Below are 14,181 nucleotides of genomic sequence, written 5' to 3'. Positions count from 1 at the left end.
TTGATTCACAGTCCAATCTCACTTTTCACTCCTCCAAGTCCACCAGTATCGGGCAATTCTTATACTGTGCACAGAATTTAACAGTTATGAATTTCACCAGGGTTTGGTTCTTGAAAGGTAAATGGTTGCCACTCAGGAAGGTTCTTGTTGGTTTTCAGAGAGAGATTTGTTGCTCGTTGGACACCCACAACTGATTCCTTCCGATCAGCTACTTCAGTGTCTTGCCGAAGAAACTTGCCCCATCAAGATTTTCTAGATGAAAACCTCTTTCTTTCACGTCACCAGAGAGTTCTTTTTTGTTTCCCATATTTCAAGTGAAACATTATACAGCCAGCTATCTCCTCTTGTATGGACCACAAGGGCTTGGAACAACCCATCTTCAAAATGGTTTTTTTTCCACAAGCTTGTCAGCTTGTCCTGTTCCAGTCCCAGCTGCTGCTGAACTGTAGAAATTAATTCACTCTCTCTCTCTCTCCATCAGAGAAAACCACTTGCTCCTCTTAGAACATCAAACTGCACTCAGACTCCAGCACTGGACCCAATCTTATGAGTTCATTCATCTGTTGCTTTCCAAAACAATAATCCATTACTCCATAGCATGTCCAATTAATACCTACTTGCGAAGTCTTAATAGGCATCCTTCAAAGTTTTTGCAAAGGCCTGGACTGTCTGGCTTGAGCAGAGCTCCTGTATTTTAAATAAGATCTGTTTTGAAGTGTTTGTATTTGTTTGTGACCTACACTAAAAAAAACTTGCCACAATTTATCTCCTTTAAATATAAAATATAGCATAATCCGTCACAGCATGAAAATGTTAAAAGGTTTGGAAAAAACTTCAAAGGCAGTTGTGATGTCATACCATGTGACGTAAGAGATTGGCAAGAAATATGTTGTCGAAATCAGAAACAAAGGGGGTCAATAGAAGAGAAAGCCATCCTGTATTGATAGGATTGAAAATAAAGCAGCCACCGTTCTTTTAAAAGAAGGAAGGCTGTCTGTGCTCTCCTTAATAAAAGGAGGAACACTAAAAGGGGTATTTTAAAAGAAATAGCCACTCTGACTGCCTCTAAGAAAAGAGGGCAGCCTTGTATTTCTATAAAAAAAAGGTCACTCTTGATTAAGAAAGAAATCGTCATGGAAAACAGACTCCATAACTCTTAGGCAAGATTTTAAAAAACATTGCTCTGAAAATGGCTCGACAAAAAAAAAGTTTTGAGTTTTAAAGAGGCTGTTTCAAAATGTTTCATAATTACTTCTGAACTGCAATTTAAAATTTTTGAAGTTCGACATGAGATGTTTGATGCTGAAATTTAAAATGGACTTTTCAGAATTATGCCTAAACTGTAATAGTTTGGGATCTGGCCACACATACATACATTTTACATTTGTGTATAGTGGGGTTAAGTTTAGAGTGAAGTAAGTTAGTAATAGTTTAATAAAAATTATTATTTTGAATTTACTATTGTCTGATGAATTTTCACCAGTCCCTTTGGGATTACTGAGCTCACTAGTACGCTCTTTCTTCTTAATGATATTCAAAACAGTCAATTTTGGTCATCCTAAGGTTTGGGTGATGTCTTTTACTGTTTTATTCTTGTTTTTCAACCTTTTAAGGTTGAAAATTTAATTGGCTTCTTTGACTTTCATTGGCTCCTGTTGAAAAATGGCAACTGCAGACTCCAAAGGTGATCAAAAACTTAGAAGCCAGCCTAGCTCTCTTATACCTATGCCAATGAAGCAATTAAACATACATGAGTAATCACACACACCTGTGAAGCCACATGACACAAACAGTATTGGCCATTCGATAAAAGTGCTGTAATTTCTACATAGTCAAACCAAATATTTATGTAAATATAATCTGGAACGTGCACTTTAATCATATCTCAATTGTTTGATTACAAATTTAAAAGTGCGGAGCCCAGGGCAAAATAAAGGGAAAAAAAAGTGTTTTTGTTCCAAACATTATGGAGGGCACAGAACCCTACAGGAACAGGCCCTTTGGCTCACAAATATGGAGCAAACATGATGCCCAAGTTAAAGTAAAACTTAGCTGCTTGCATATGATATATACTGTCTGCCTCTTTCTCTGTATATCTGTATGTCATTAATACTACTATTGGCCTCCACCACTATCTCTTCCAGGGACCTACTCTCTGTTTAAAATATTTGTACTGCAAATCTTCCCAAGCTTCCACCCCTCCCACTCACCTTAAACGCATGTCCTCTTGTATGTGACATTATTTACTCTGGGTAAACATTTCTAATTCTCTATCTTATCAATGTCTTTCATTATTTTATGTTTCTATCTGCTCACTGCCCAGCCACCTCCGAAGCTTCATAGAAAACAACCCAAGTTTATCTAATAACTCCTTACCACCCCTCCCACTCACCTTAAACGCATGTCCTCTTGTATGTGACATTTTTTACTCTGGGTAAACATTTCTAATTCTCTATCTTATCAATGTCTTTCATTATTTTATGTTTCTATCTGCTCACTGCCCAGCCACCTCCGAAGCTTCATAGAAAACAACCCAAGTTTATCTAATAACTCCTTATGACTCCAATCCTCTAATCCAGGCAACATCTTGGTAAATCTTTCTGTACCCTTTCCAAATCCTTCTTGCAATAGGAAACCAGAATTACATGAAATACCCCATGTGTGGGCTACCAAAGTTTTATGTAGCTGCAACATGACTTCCTTAATTTTATACCCAAAGAATGCAAGGATGATTTTTTCCCCACTCTATCTACTTGTGCGGCCACTTTCATGGATGTGTGAACCAGAACTCACAGGTCGCCAGATCAGAATGCTTTTTGGAGTCCTACTGTGTATGTTCTCCTTACAATGACCTCCCAAAGTGCAACACCCCACTCTTCTCCAGATTAAACACCATCTACCATTTCTCTGCCCATATCTAAAGCTGATCTGTATCCTGCTGTGCCATCCACAGCTTGAACAAACTTAGTGTCATCTGCAAACTTTTCATCCACATCATAAAAATGAAGAAGAAAGGGTTCAAGCCCAAATTGTTGTCTGCCTTTTGCTTTCTAAAGATGCTGCATGACCTGCTAAACTTCTCCAGCATTTTTGTGTACTTGGATAAATTATTCCCAGGGTATTGAAATGGTGCTATTGTGGCCTGCAACTGGTTAAGGAGCAAGGATCACTCGTTATAGACCTGCAGGATATTCATGAGGCACATTTCTGTTCAATTTGGTCTTCTATGAAAAAAATATTGTTCTTGCCTTGGAGGGAATGCAACAAAGATTTACTAGACTCATTCCTGTCTGGCATATGGGTGTATTAGAGCTAATTATAACAGCTGAATTGAATTGTGCGGCATGGCATATTTCCCACCACTAGCATTATACCAAGGATGTAACCAAGGTTTCTTGAAGAGTGTAGAAGAACATGCTAGCAGGAACAGTACCAGACATATCCAAAAATAGGCTGCCAAGCTGATGAAATTACAACACAGAATACATCAGTTTGAAGTCACAGAAATATCATTCTATGTACAGTTAAATGATTTTATTATGAATGGACCAGATCCAAACTCTCCAGGATATAAGAGTCTCTGAAGATAGTGCACTGAATGCAAAACTTGTTTCTCTCTTCAGCTAGGATTCGTTAGTGGATTATTGGCTCACTGTGGCAGGTGTTTGAATTTAAGATCAGGGAGGTTTTGCTGCAACTGTACAGTGTATTGGTGAGGCCGCACCTGGAGTACTGTGGGAAGTACTGCTCTCCTTACCGGAGAAAGGATATGCAGTACTGGGTTTGATGGCAGTGCAGAGGAGGGTCACCTGGTTGATTCCAGAAAAGAGGTTACGAGGAAAGGTTGAGTAGCCTTGGACAGTTTAGAAGGATGAGTAGGGGAAATGTAAAATTTATAAAAAGAATTGGAAAGATAGAAGCAGGGAGATTGTTTCTACTGGAAGATAATATTCAAACTAAGGGGCATGGTCTCAAGAAAGGGGGGAGTAGATTGAAATCAGTAATGAGGAGGAACTGCTTCTCCCAGAGTCTACTGAATCCATGGAATTATCTACCCAATGAATCAGTAGAGGCTGCCTCATTAAATGTATTTAAGACACAGTGAAATAGATTTTTGAATAGGAAGGAAATTAAGGGTTTTTGGGAAGAGGTGTGTAAGTGGAGTTGCCTCCACGGCCAAATCAGCAAAGACTTTATTAAATGCTGCTGCAGACTTGACAGCTGGATGGCCAATTGCCACTCCTTCTTCTCATGTTCTTATGGAATGAAGTCAGGTTTCAGCTGTTTTATTCAACAAAAGTGGTGTTAAGAATTGAGTGTAGCTCTAAAATTAGTAAATTTCATTAACAAGAATTGAAAAAAGATGGAGGTATGGCCTTACGTAATTTTAGATTTTATTACTGGGCTGCTAATATTCATTATCTAACTTTTTGATTTTTTTATTCTGACAAATTGGATCGTCCATTATGGACAGATTTATTATTGAAATCTATACAGCAGTGTTCAGTGGCCTCCTTATAGGGTACCTCTCTTCCATGTAGCTTTTCTAAGATCAATAGGAATACATCTAATCCAATACTCAAACATATATTGTGAATCTGATTCCAATTTAGGAATGTTTTTAAAATTTAAAACACTTTGTCTTATCTTGTGCTCTCTCTCATAATTATTTTTTGACCATCAATAAATGATCAATCTTTTTTTATATATAAATCAAAGGTATTGTCTCTTCTCCAAATGTATTTAAGGAAGGTGGTTTAACGTCTTTTGAACAGCTTGGAAGTAAATATGACTTTCCAAATACTCTTTTTTTTAGATATTTACAGATTAGAAATTCCTTAAATACCATATTATTGAATTTTGCATTTGTATATCCACCAGATTGAGTTGATAAAATTTTTCAATTGATTCCCTCTCAGAAAGGGTTCATTGAAATTATAAATGATAGATGATTAAAATTACGACCAATATTTCATGATAAGATTAAAACGGCTTGGGAACTGGAACTTGCAAGACCCTTATCTGAGGATCTATAGGACAAGATTTTAAAATGGTAAATACCTTTTCTTTATGTTCCCGACATTCATTTATCCAATTCATCGTGCATCGTGTTAACATGTCCAAAGATAAATTGGCTAGTCGTTTTTCTAATATTAACCCTATTTGTGCACATATGTTTTCTTGTTCATCATTAGAAATCTATTGGAAAGAAATTTTTAACATCTTTTTAACTATACTTCAGGTGAAGCTACGACCAAATCCAATAACTGTTCTTTTAGGGGTTATTGACCCAGACATAATGAGTTTTTCTGTACCTGTAGAAAAGATTGTGGCCTTCTCTACATTGTTGGCTATAAGAGCCTTCTTATTCAAATGGGAAGACTTATTTTCTCAGTTATTTTCTCATGTCTTATCTAAGCTTAGAACAAATTAATTATCACGTTAACATGGCGATATTTTATGTCTTATTTTCATAAGATGTAAATGTTTCTAATGTGATTAGATGCACTCACTCTTCCAGATGAGATATAGTCTTAGCTTTTTTTAAAATTTAAAGTAGGAACCAAAAACTACAAAATATACGTAACCCTCAGGATAAGCTTCTCAGCTGTTTTTTGTTAGTTGCTTTTTTTTACCCATTACAGTGGAAAGGGAACTAAGTTTATACTCTTTGAAGTTTTATCTTTGTGTGTGTGTGTGTGTGTGTGTGTGTGTGTGTGTGTGTGTGTGTGTGTGTGTGTGTGTGTGTGTGTGTGTGTGTGTGTGTGTGTGTGTGTACACATAAATGTACTATTGTATTTTAATTTTTATTCATTTTATTGTATTTATTCAAAAAGAAAGAATTGAGTGAGGACCCTGGCCGAAGTGAGGGCCAGAACTCCAGACACGTTCTCGCTGAAATGCCTAATGATGTGTGAGCCAGATGTAACTTGGCCTTTAGCTAAACTGTTTCTGAAGAGCATGAACTATTGGTGTTTAGAAGGACAACATGAAAAATTGTTCAGCTCCAAGAAACAAGATTAAACTATTCTCACCGCTATTCTCATCAATTGGAGAAATGATAGAAGATATTTGAAAGTGCTTATTAATTACCATAAATGCTGAATTTGTGTACCACCAAGAATCAAGATCCTCCAGTGAGATAAAATAGAACAAAGGGCCTTAAAATTAGAGGAAGGGTATTTAGAAGGGAAATCAGAAAACTCTTTTCACATACGAAGATAGCAGATATTTGAAACTTCCTCTAAAATGCAATGATAAAGTCTTGCTAGACGATGAGGATGATTCACTTTATTGTTATGGTCTAGTAAAACTAACCAACGAAACACAAAAAAATGAGTTTACAGTTACAAAAGCTGCCCAGCAATACAGTATCACATGATCAGTTTAGAAATGGTACAGTAAATCAGGTTGAAATAAGATGTTAAAATGTCCACCATTCAGATGGAGAACACTTCCCCTAATCTCTGAAGCCGCTGCGGATTATTTGCGCCGCCATCCCAAGTCAAGTTCAATGACTCCCTGTGAAACAGATGTTATAAAGTCCACTGAAATTGGAAGAGTATACACCACGCAGTCACAGTTCATAGAGCTTCTCGAACTCCTGCATCGGACATCAAGGGGCCCAGAACAAAGTAACCTCCAGACCTCTATAGTCGACACAAGATCCAGGGAAGAGCGCTTCTGAGTCCTTCAATTCTGGCAAGGCTCCACAGCTTCCGATTGCACCCGGACATCTCACTGGCCCTGCTGCTCCACCTTTGGTCCTCGTCATTCAATCCAGGAACCCCAGCAATGACCTGAATAAGTCTGAAAACTGCCGGACTACCACGACACAAGCAGCTCGACCCTTCCACTAGGCCACATCCGGAGCTCCATTTTCTTCAGTGATTGAGTCCTTCATGAATCCGTAGGATCTGCCTGAATCGGCTCCTGCTCACCACTCTCACCTGCATCGCACGACTCGCTGCAGTCCGATGTCCAACTTCATCGAACTAAAAGGTGAGTATAACTCCAGCATCTAATTAAGAAATCTGGAGAATATTCAGGTACATGTGCAACGTAGGTTAAGGTACAGATTATCTGTATATTAGTGAAGAATAGAATAGGCTGGGGAAGCTCAATGGCCTGGTCCTGTTTCTATTGCCACAGTGTTTTACTTCTGCTTTACCCTCCTGTTCATCCCCAAAACTTTCTAGCACTCCCATCCCTTGTATTTTGTCTTGGATACACAATGGCTGATATTGAGAAACTGAGTGAAGTAAAAAGCAGTGAATGTCGCTTTGCAAATCCAACATACAAAGGTAATCAAAACGCCTCACAAAATACACCAAAAGGCAATTAATTCATGTCATTAATACAAGTACCTCATTGATTTCAATCATTATGCCAGGAGAGTCATCCAATTACTGAATCAGTAATGAGGGCACTTTCAATTAATGTGAATGTCTCACAAAGCATGTACTCTGGAAATCTATTTGAAACCTTCCTTAGCCTTACTATCCCTTCCCGCATTCAAAATAAAAACTATCTCACTCACAATAAATTTGGCTCAAATTAATTCCAAGAGTTACCACATATATCACACCAGCTCTTCCCTGTACAGATGGCATAGTGTGGATGTCCTTGATCACCTGTAAATTAACTTGATGTTACGACAACCTTGGCTCTCACCTGATATGACAATGCAAGTGTCCTTTGCTCTCCTCTTCATAGCTTTATAAGCTGCATCAGCAATGGCATACAGGTGTGGTGGTCTTTCATATAGCTCCCTTCCTTTGTAGTGCTCAATCATGTCTCTCCCATATAAATCAATCTGTTGATATGGATTTACTGAGACAACTACCTCTCCGATGTAGGTGTAGATTCTATTCTTATCAAACCTATAGGAGAGGAAAACAATGATGCAATTTGACTCTGAATGGGCTTTGTGGCAACAAATATTCTTCTCAAAGTTTGCCCAATCATACAAATTGTTTATAAATATAGAACACTATAGCACAATATAGCCCCCTCAGCCCACAATGTTGTGCTGACCCATACATATACGTACAAGAATTAACTAACCCGCCCTACTCTATTTTTCTTTCATATCTTAAATCTCCCTATTGTTCCAGCCTCCACTACCAGGTACCCACAACTCTCGGTAAAAAAACTTACCCCCTAAACTTTCCTCCCTTCACTTTGTTCAGATGTCCTCTCACCCTGGGAAAAAGATGCTGACTGGCTACATTTATGCCTTTCATAATCTTGTAGATCTTGTATCGGGCTGGGTCAACTCTGCACACGACGGGCTGAATCGCCGTAGCAAACAACTAGCGCGGCAGAGCACAGGGGCTTTCCCCTCACTGCGCGAAAATTCCAAGCTGCAGGAGCGCGTTGCCAGGGGAATGGCCAGGCCTCACAGCAGCATAATGACATCACTCCCGCGAGCCTGTTGCCTCCCCAACATGCATGGTTTAATTAAATGGCAGGTACTGGTTTACTTGCTTGGTGTGGGCAGCATTTCTTTCAGCAGCTCTGCCTTTAGCGGTGCTACATTCCCTGTTAAGTCACCTCTCATCCTTCTTTGCTCCAATCCAATCCAAGCAACATTCTCTGTAGCCTTTCCATAGCTTCCACATCTTTCCTGTAATGAGGTGACCAGAACTAAACACAATAATCTAAGTGTGGTTTCACCAAAGATTTATAGAATTGCAGCATTAGCTCAGGCTCCTGAACATAATCCACTGATTAATGTAGCCTCGCATCCTATAGGCCATCTTAACTGTCCTATCAACCTGAGTGGCAGCCTTAAGAGATATATGGATTTGGACCCCAAGGTCCTTCTGTTCATCAACACTGTTAAGTATTCTACCATCAACCATGTACTCCTCCTTTAAGTTTGGCCTACCACACTTATCCAGATTGATCTCCATCTGCCACTTTTTTGCCCAACTCTGCATCCTGTTGTAACCGATAACAAAACAACCTTCAACCCGACCAACCTTCATATCATCTGCAAGCCTTCTTTAGCAAAGTAAAACATGTAAATTTATAAACCACTGGCATTTAATACTCAAGCTGATTATTACCTGAACAGTATACCTTTATCTTGTCTCTGTCTTCATTGAATGCAAAATCAAGAAAACTTTTGGGATGGAAAGCTGCATGGTTGACTTTAATAGATCCATCCAACCCTCCATCAGGCTTCTAGTCAATGATCATTTTCATAACTCTTTCAGAAGTTCATTCCCAATATTGATTATTCACTGCATGAAGAGCTAGCTCGTATGTGCTGAAGTCACCTTTCACTAATTTTAACCTGCGAACTCTTGACCAATTTGCACCATTTAATTTAGAGAACATACAAAATTAATTTTGCCCCAAGCATTTATATTCTCAAACCCTCTCTTGGATCAGTTCTCAGGCATCTCTTTTCCAAGTTTAAAATTAAAATCCTCTCGTCCTTATTGTGCTATTGTTCTATTGGGGTCATGAAGGATAAAGGATTGATTAGAAGGCAATAATCAGTGTGGGAATGAGCTGATCATTTTCATGGTGCAGTAAAAGTCCCAAAATCTGGATGTCAGAAATCTGGACCACTTGAGAATCTGGACTCTCAAACTTTTTTAATTTAGGGGGCTTTTGTGTGTATGTGTGAATGCATGCATAAACGGCACAGATACACAGTGACAACAAGCGACTACGCTTAATACAGGTAATCCTGTCACATAGAAATTAATTTGTATTCATTTTTCTTTTACAATTTTAATTTTTAAACATAATTTCTTGTAGTGAAAAAATATGTTTATATTTTTGACAAGTGTTGACTTTATTTTTCTTTAAAACTGCTCGTTTTGATAAATGAAGCAAGCTGTATTTGCTAGTGAATAAACAAGTAAGTTACCTGTTCATCTCTTCTTTATTCTTCCTGAAATTTGAATTTTAAAAGTACTGTCCGAAAATCTGGTATATCTGAAAATATGGACCAACCCATTCACCGAGCAGTCCAGATTTTAGGATCTTTACTTTTACATATTTTTGGCATTTCTGAAATGTAAAAGTAAAAATCCTAAAATCTGGACTGCTCGGTGAATGGGTTGGTCCAGAAATGGTTCGACCTAAAAGGGGAGGCAGGCCTCTTCAGCCCGGTTAAGCAACCTGCATAGGAGAAGGTCACTCCGATATAAAACCTACGACTCAAGGACCTCGCTGCCACGTCCCAGCTTGCTTGGCCACGGCACACGAACCATGGGTGTAAAGGGTGGGGCCAGTACTGCGCACACTGCACTCCACCTAAAACCTCTTTGCACAGGCCCAAGGACAGGTCCACGTCCTCCCCCTCAAAAGAAATAAATCTTCGTCCGCGAAGCCAAGTCAAAGAAAAGATTTTTGGCATGACTACTCAGGCCTATTGTCTTTTACTGACTCCATTAATGAGGTTGATGAAGGGACCGGGTATATTGTGTGCAATTTTGCTAACTATATAATGCTCAGTGGAAACTGAATTGTGAAGTGGATACAAGGACTCTACTTTAGAATACTGATGGGTGAGTGAAGTAAATAGAAAGAGGCTAAAGGATGAAAAAATATGAGGTGTTTCATTTCAGTAGAAAGACAAAGAAACATAGATTTTTCAAATTATGAGAAGCCAGTAAATGATTGAGTTTGGAGACATCTGGGTGATGTGGTTCATGAAACGGCAAATTTACAAGTTAAGCAAGGAAATTCCGCAAATGCTGTATTTGTAGTACTGGAGAAACTCAGCAGCTCATGCAGCGTCCAAAGCAATGAAAAGGTATCTAACCAACGTTTTGGCCTGAGCCCTCTGTCAAGATATCTTGACGAAGGCTCAGTCCTGAAACATTGGTTATAGACATTTTCTTCCTTTGGACGCCGTGTGACCTGCTGAGTTTCTCGAGCATTTTTGTCTATTGCAAATTTTCAAGAAGATACAATTGGGAAGGCAGCTGGTGTGTTGGCTTTTATTTCCAGTGGGGTTCAGGACCAGGGGTTGCAAGGGGGAAGAAGTCCTTGCTGTGATTCCGTAAGGCTTCCACGAGACCACATTTGCATTCGAGCATGCATCATTTTAAAAATGGTTCAATTGCCTCAGAAAGAACGCAACTAATTTCTTTCACTTGAAACTATGCAGGAGAAAACTGGACATGCATTAAATTAAAACAGTAATCTGGCAAAGCTTCAATATGTAACTACATACAAAGTAGCAAAGCAGCAAAAACAGTGGAAACAACAATAGAATTGAGTTATCCAACAACCAGCGTATCAGGCCAGATATTTTCAATCCTGCCTGGTGGATAATTAAATAATTAATAGGAGGAGGGGAAAAGTCCAAGATTACCCATACCTTTGTCAATGGAAGGGTGCATCATCCATATCCTAAAGATGAGGCTGAAGCATTTGCAACATATCCAGCCAAACGTGGCAAGTGGATCACTCCTCTCTAAGATGGCAGAAATACCAAGGGCATGTGTGGAATGTTCATACAGCTGTTCCATGCTGATTGTGAGCAATTTTTGAATTATTCAGATCATTATATGACAGCACTGTGCTTTCAGCTGCTGGCTGTTGTCGATGTGGTCAAAGGACCCACACAGGCAATAGACAGGCTGGAGGCTGGCTTGTGGAAACCAGGTATCAGAACTGGGATGCTAGAGGGTGCTGAGGGAAAGAAAGGGGCATCAAAGGGCCTCGGGCACTGAACACTTCCTGGCTGCGACGGAGGTTTGGGCCTGAAGCTCAGGTTGCAAATGAATCAATTGAACAGGAGTCTGTGTGGCTGCAGAGGTTGCAGGATCATGAGAGGCGAATCAGTGCCTCTGAAGGGACTCTTTTACAGTAAAAGTTTTGGTTCTCTTTCTCAGAATTGTTAGGGACACTGGACAATATTCATGGTGACTCTGCATTAATGCAGGCAAAAGTTCAAGTATATCATGTAAATTGCATTTTTATTGTTATGGACCATGCACTGACTTTTTGGACTGGGGACTGTCATTCTAAGGGATGGATTTCTGCAAAGAACTCTGTGCAACCTGTGGTAGAGCTGAGTGCTTACTCGTCAATTGCTTGGAACTTTTGAGAACAAAGGGAGAATCCAGCAGTTGGAACAGCAGAGGGCAGCTGAAGAGCTGAGTCAAATGTACATGCCTCATAAATGAGGATTCATAAGTTTACTACAACGCAACATCAGTCATTTCTCTCTCCAACGTCCAATACGACATGCTTTGTTATCAGTTAAAGAACTGAGCTTGGACATTGAACTTTGAGAGTGAATTCTGTGGACTGCTTTTGGACTGACTTACTTGACTGACTGATCTGGGTTTTTTTGGGGGGAAATTTCTTTTTGAATATTGGGCACATATTGTAATGGTCTGGGTTTTTCCACATACACACTGTTTATAAATATCTGATATCTGTATATTTGCTATAGATATTTAGAGTGGGGTTAATTGGGTTAAGACATATTGCTCATATTATTATTATGCAACAATAAAATGAACCTTGAACTATCTCGACTCCCTCCTGGTATGTGTACCATGACAAAATTTATTTTCTACAAGTTTCATGATGTCAAGCAATGGCTGACAACTCCGGATCAGGTAATTATAATGGGTCCAGTCAACATCCCGACTGTAGTACTGAAGACCTGAACTATCTGTACCTCCAGCCAGGATTTTTCAGTACAGTTACAGCACTGGCATTAATCTGCCAATGTGGAAATTTGCTTAAGTATATTCAACTCACAAATAAACAGGCACATCCAGTCCTGTTAATTACCACCCAATCAGCCCATTCTCAAATTGATGGAAGGAGCCATCAACAATGGTGCCAGTTATTTATAAGCAACCTGTTCACTGATGCCCAGCTTGGGTCACATTCCTCCGCTGCTATGTTAGGATTATATGCCTTTGGATCAAGAGTGTAGAACTCTAACTGACAGTCTGGTAACTCAACCACTAATTCCCCACAACCCATGTGTGGAGTGTGCACACACATGTTTCTGGAGCAGAGTTTGGAACTGCATTTTTACACAGAAACAGCAACTATGAGCCATGGTTGACAATTAAAAGGTCATTTGACCCTTTTAAAACTAATTTCCCCAGATAGATATTTAAGAACAAATGTAGATCCTCTGAGCCTTTGATCTCCTACCCTGATCAGCAATATCTTGTCACATTCTCTTCTGGATCAGACTCAAAATATGGTGCCCTCTACCTAGCCTGACTGGACCACGTCAATGCTCTTCTTACATATCTCATGTCCTTTGTTTTTTGTCTTTGTATGCTTTCATTGGGAGGAAAGCAGAATTTGAACTCCTTTCCATTCCCCTTTGCTTCGCCCATTGGTTTCCTCCCCATCTCGGCTCTTACCTCACTTTCAAATTTACCAGGAATTCCTCTGTGGTAAGATTGTCCAATAAGACGAAATCAGCTTTGCCGTACTCCAAACTCTCTTGCTCAGCCATTCTCTTTGAAAAGCAGGGCGTGAGCGTCCTCCTTAGGAAGTGGTATGAGCTCAGCCCTGTCTTCTTCCTCTAAATGCAGTGGTAAATGTTACAATCATCCGGAAGACACTGAGTTTCCAATCAGTGGGAGGCTACTCACCAAGTCACCGTATGTGGTTAGTTCAATTTCCCCTCAAACACCTCAAGCCAATGTTGTTTGACATACATTAAACTTATTGAATCAGGAACTTGGGGTTGTTAAAGCAATGCTAAATTAAAAGGTTTCATTTTATTTTTGTAGTTTCAGTTTTTTATTTCCCCCTTCAATTTTTTTGCTTCTTCCCTGTCACTATTTCTTCTGAACCAACTGTTAGTTCTGACTACACAATATAAGCTGACAACTGTGTGGTGAACTGCTGTATTTCTGATTACCAGGTTCCGTCCCATCCTGTGACTGTACTTGTGGCCCCTCCCACTTTTGACCTTGTATAAAGCCTCTATCACCTTGACCCTTCCTGAGAAAGCCCAGGTCTCACACAGGATGAGGTCCTTGTCCTTGTGAATAAAAGTCTGTAGATCAGTGACTCAATCTCCAGCCTCTTGTGTTATTTACTGTGTGTTGGACTGCACTGTGACAGAGCATTACTGAGGCAGTATTACACTCATGGAGAGCCATTGCTGAAGAACTGCTGCATTGTGGAAGGGGTGGTGCTAAGAATGTGTGGCTCTGCAGG

General features: G+C 39.5%; 1 protein-coding gene across 4 annotated transcripts in view; it reads right to left on the bottom strand.

Annotated features, from left to right (window-relative positions):
* LOC138755693 (unconventional myosin-Id-like) overlaps positions 1 to 13,736 on the bottom strand; it is a 131,179-nt gene extending 117,443 nt beyond the window's left edge. Inside the window, exons 1-3 of one of the 4 annotated variants that reach the window (XM_069922126.1) lie at positions 13,374 to 13,456; positions 11,351 to 11,446; positions 7,675 to 7,883 (exon numbers count right to left, since the gene is read on the bottom strand). In XM_069922126.1, coding sequence (XP_069778227.1) covers positions 7,675 to 7,795 — 121 coding nt within the window. In that variant the 5' untranslated portion in view covers positions 7,796 to 7,883; positions 11,351 to 11,446; positions 13,374 to 13,456. Of the gene's footprint in view, positions 1 to 7,674; positions 7,884 to 11,350; positions 11,447 to 13,373 lie in introns of all 4 variants that reach the window. The other 3 variants (XM_069922128.1, XM_069922125.1, XM_069922124.1) reach the window with 3 other exon arrangements.
* Positions 13,737 to 14,181: the final 445 nt, after the last annotated feature.

This window comes from Narcine bancroftii, chromosome 2 (assembly GCF_036971445.1).
Source record: "Narcine bancroftii isolate sNarBan1 chromosome 2, sNarBan1.hap1, whole genome shotgun sequence".
In the NCBI taxonomy this organism is placed as follows: Eukaryota; Metazoa; Chordata; class Chondrichthyes; order Torpediniformes; family Narcinidae; genus Narcine; species Narcine bancroftii.
This window is presented reverse-complemented; position numbering and strand designations above follow the sequence as displayed.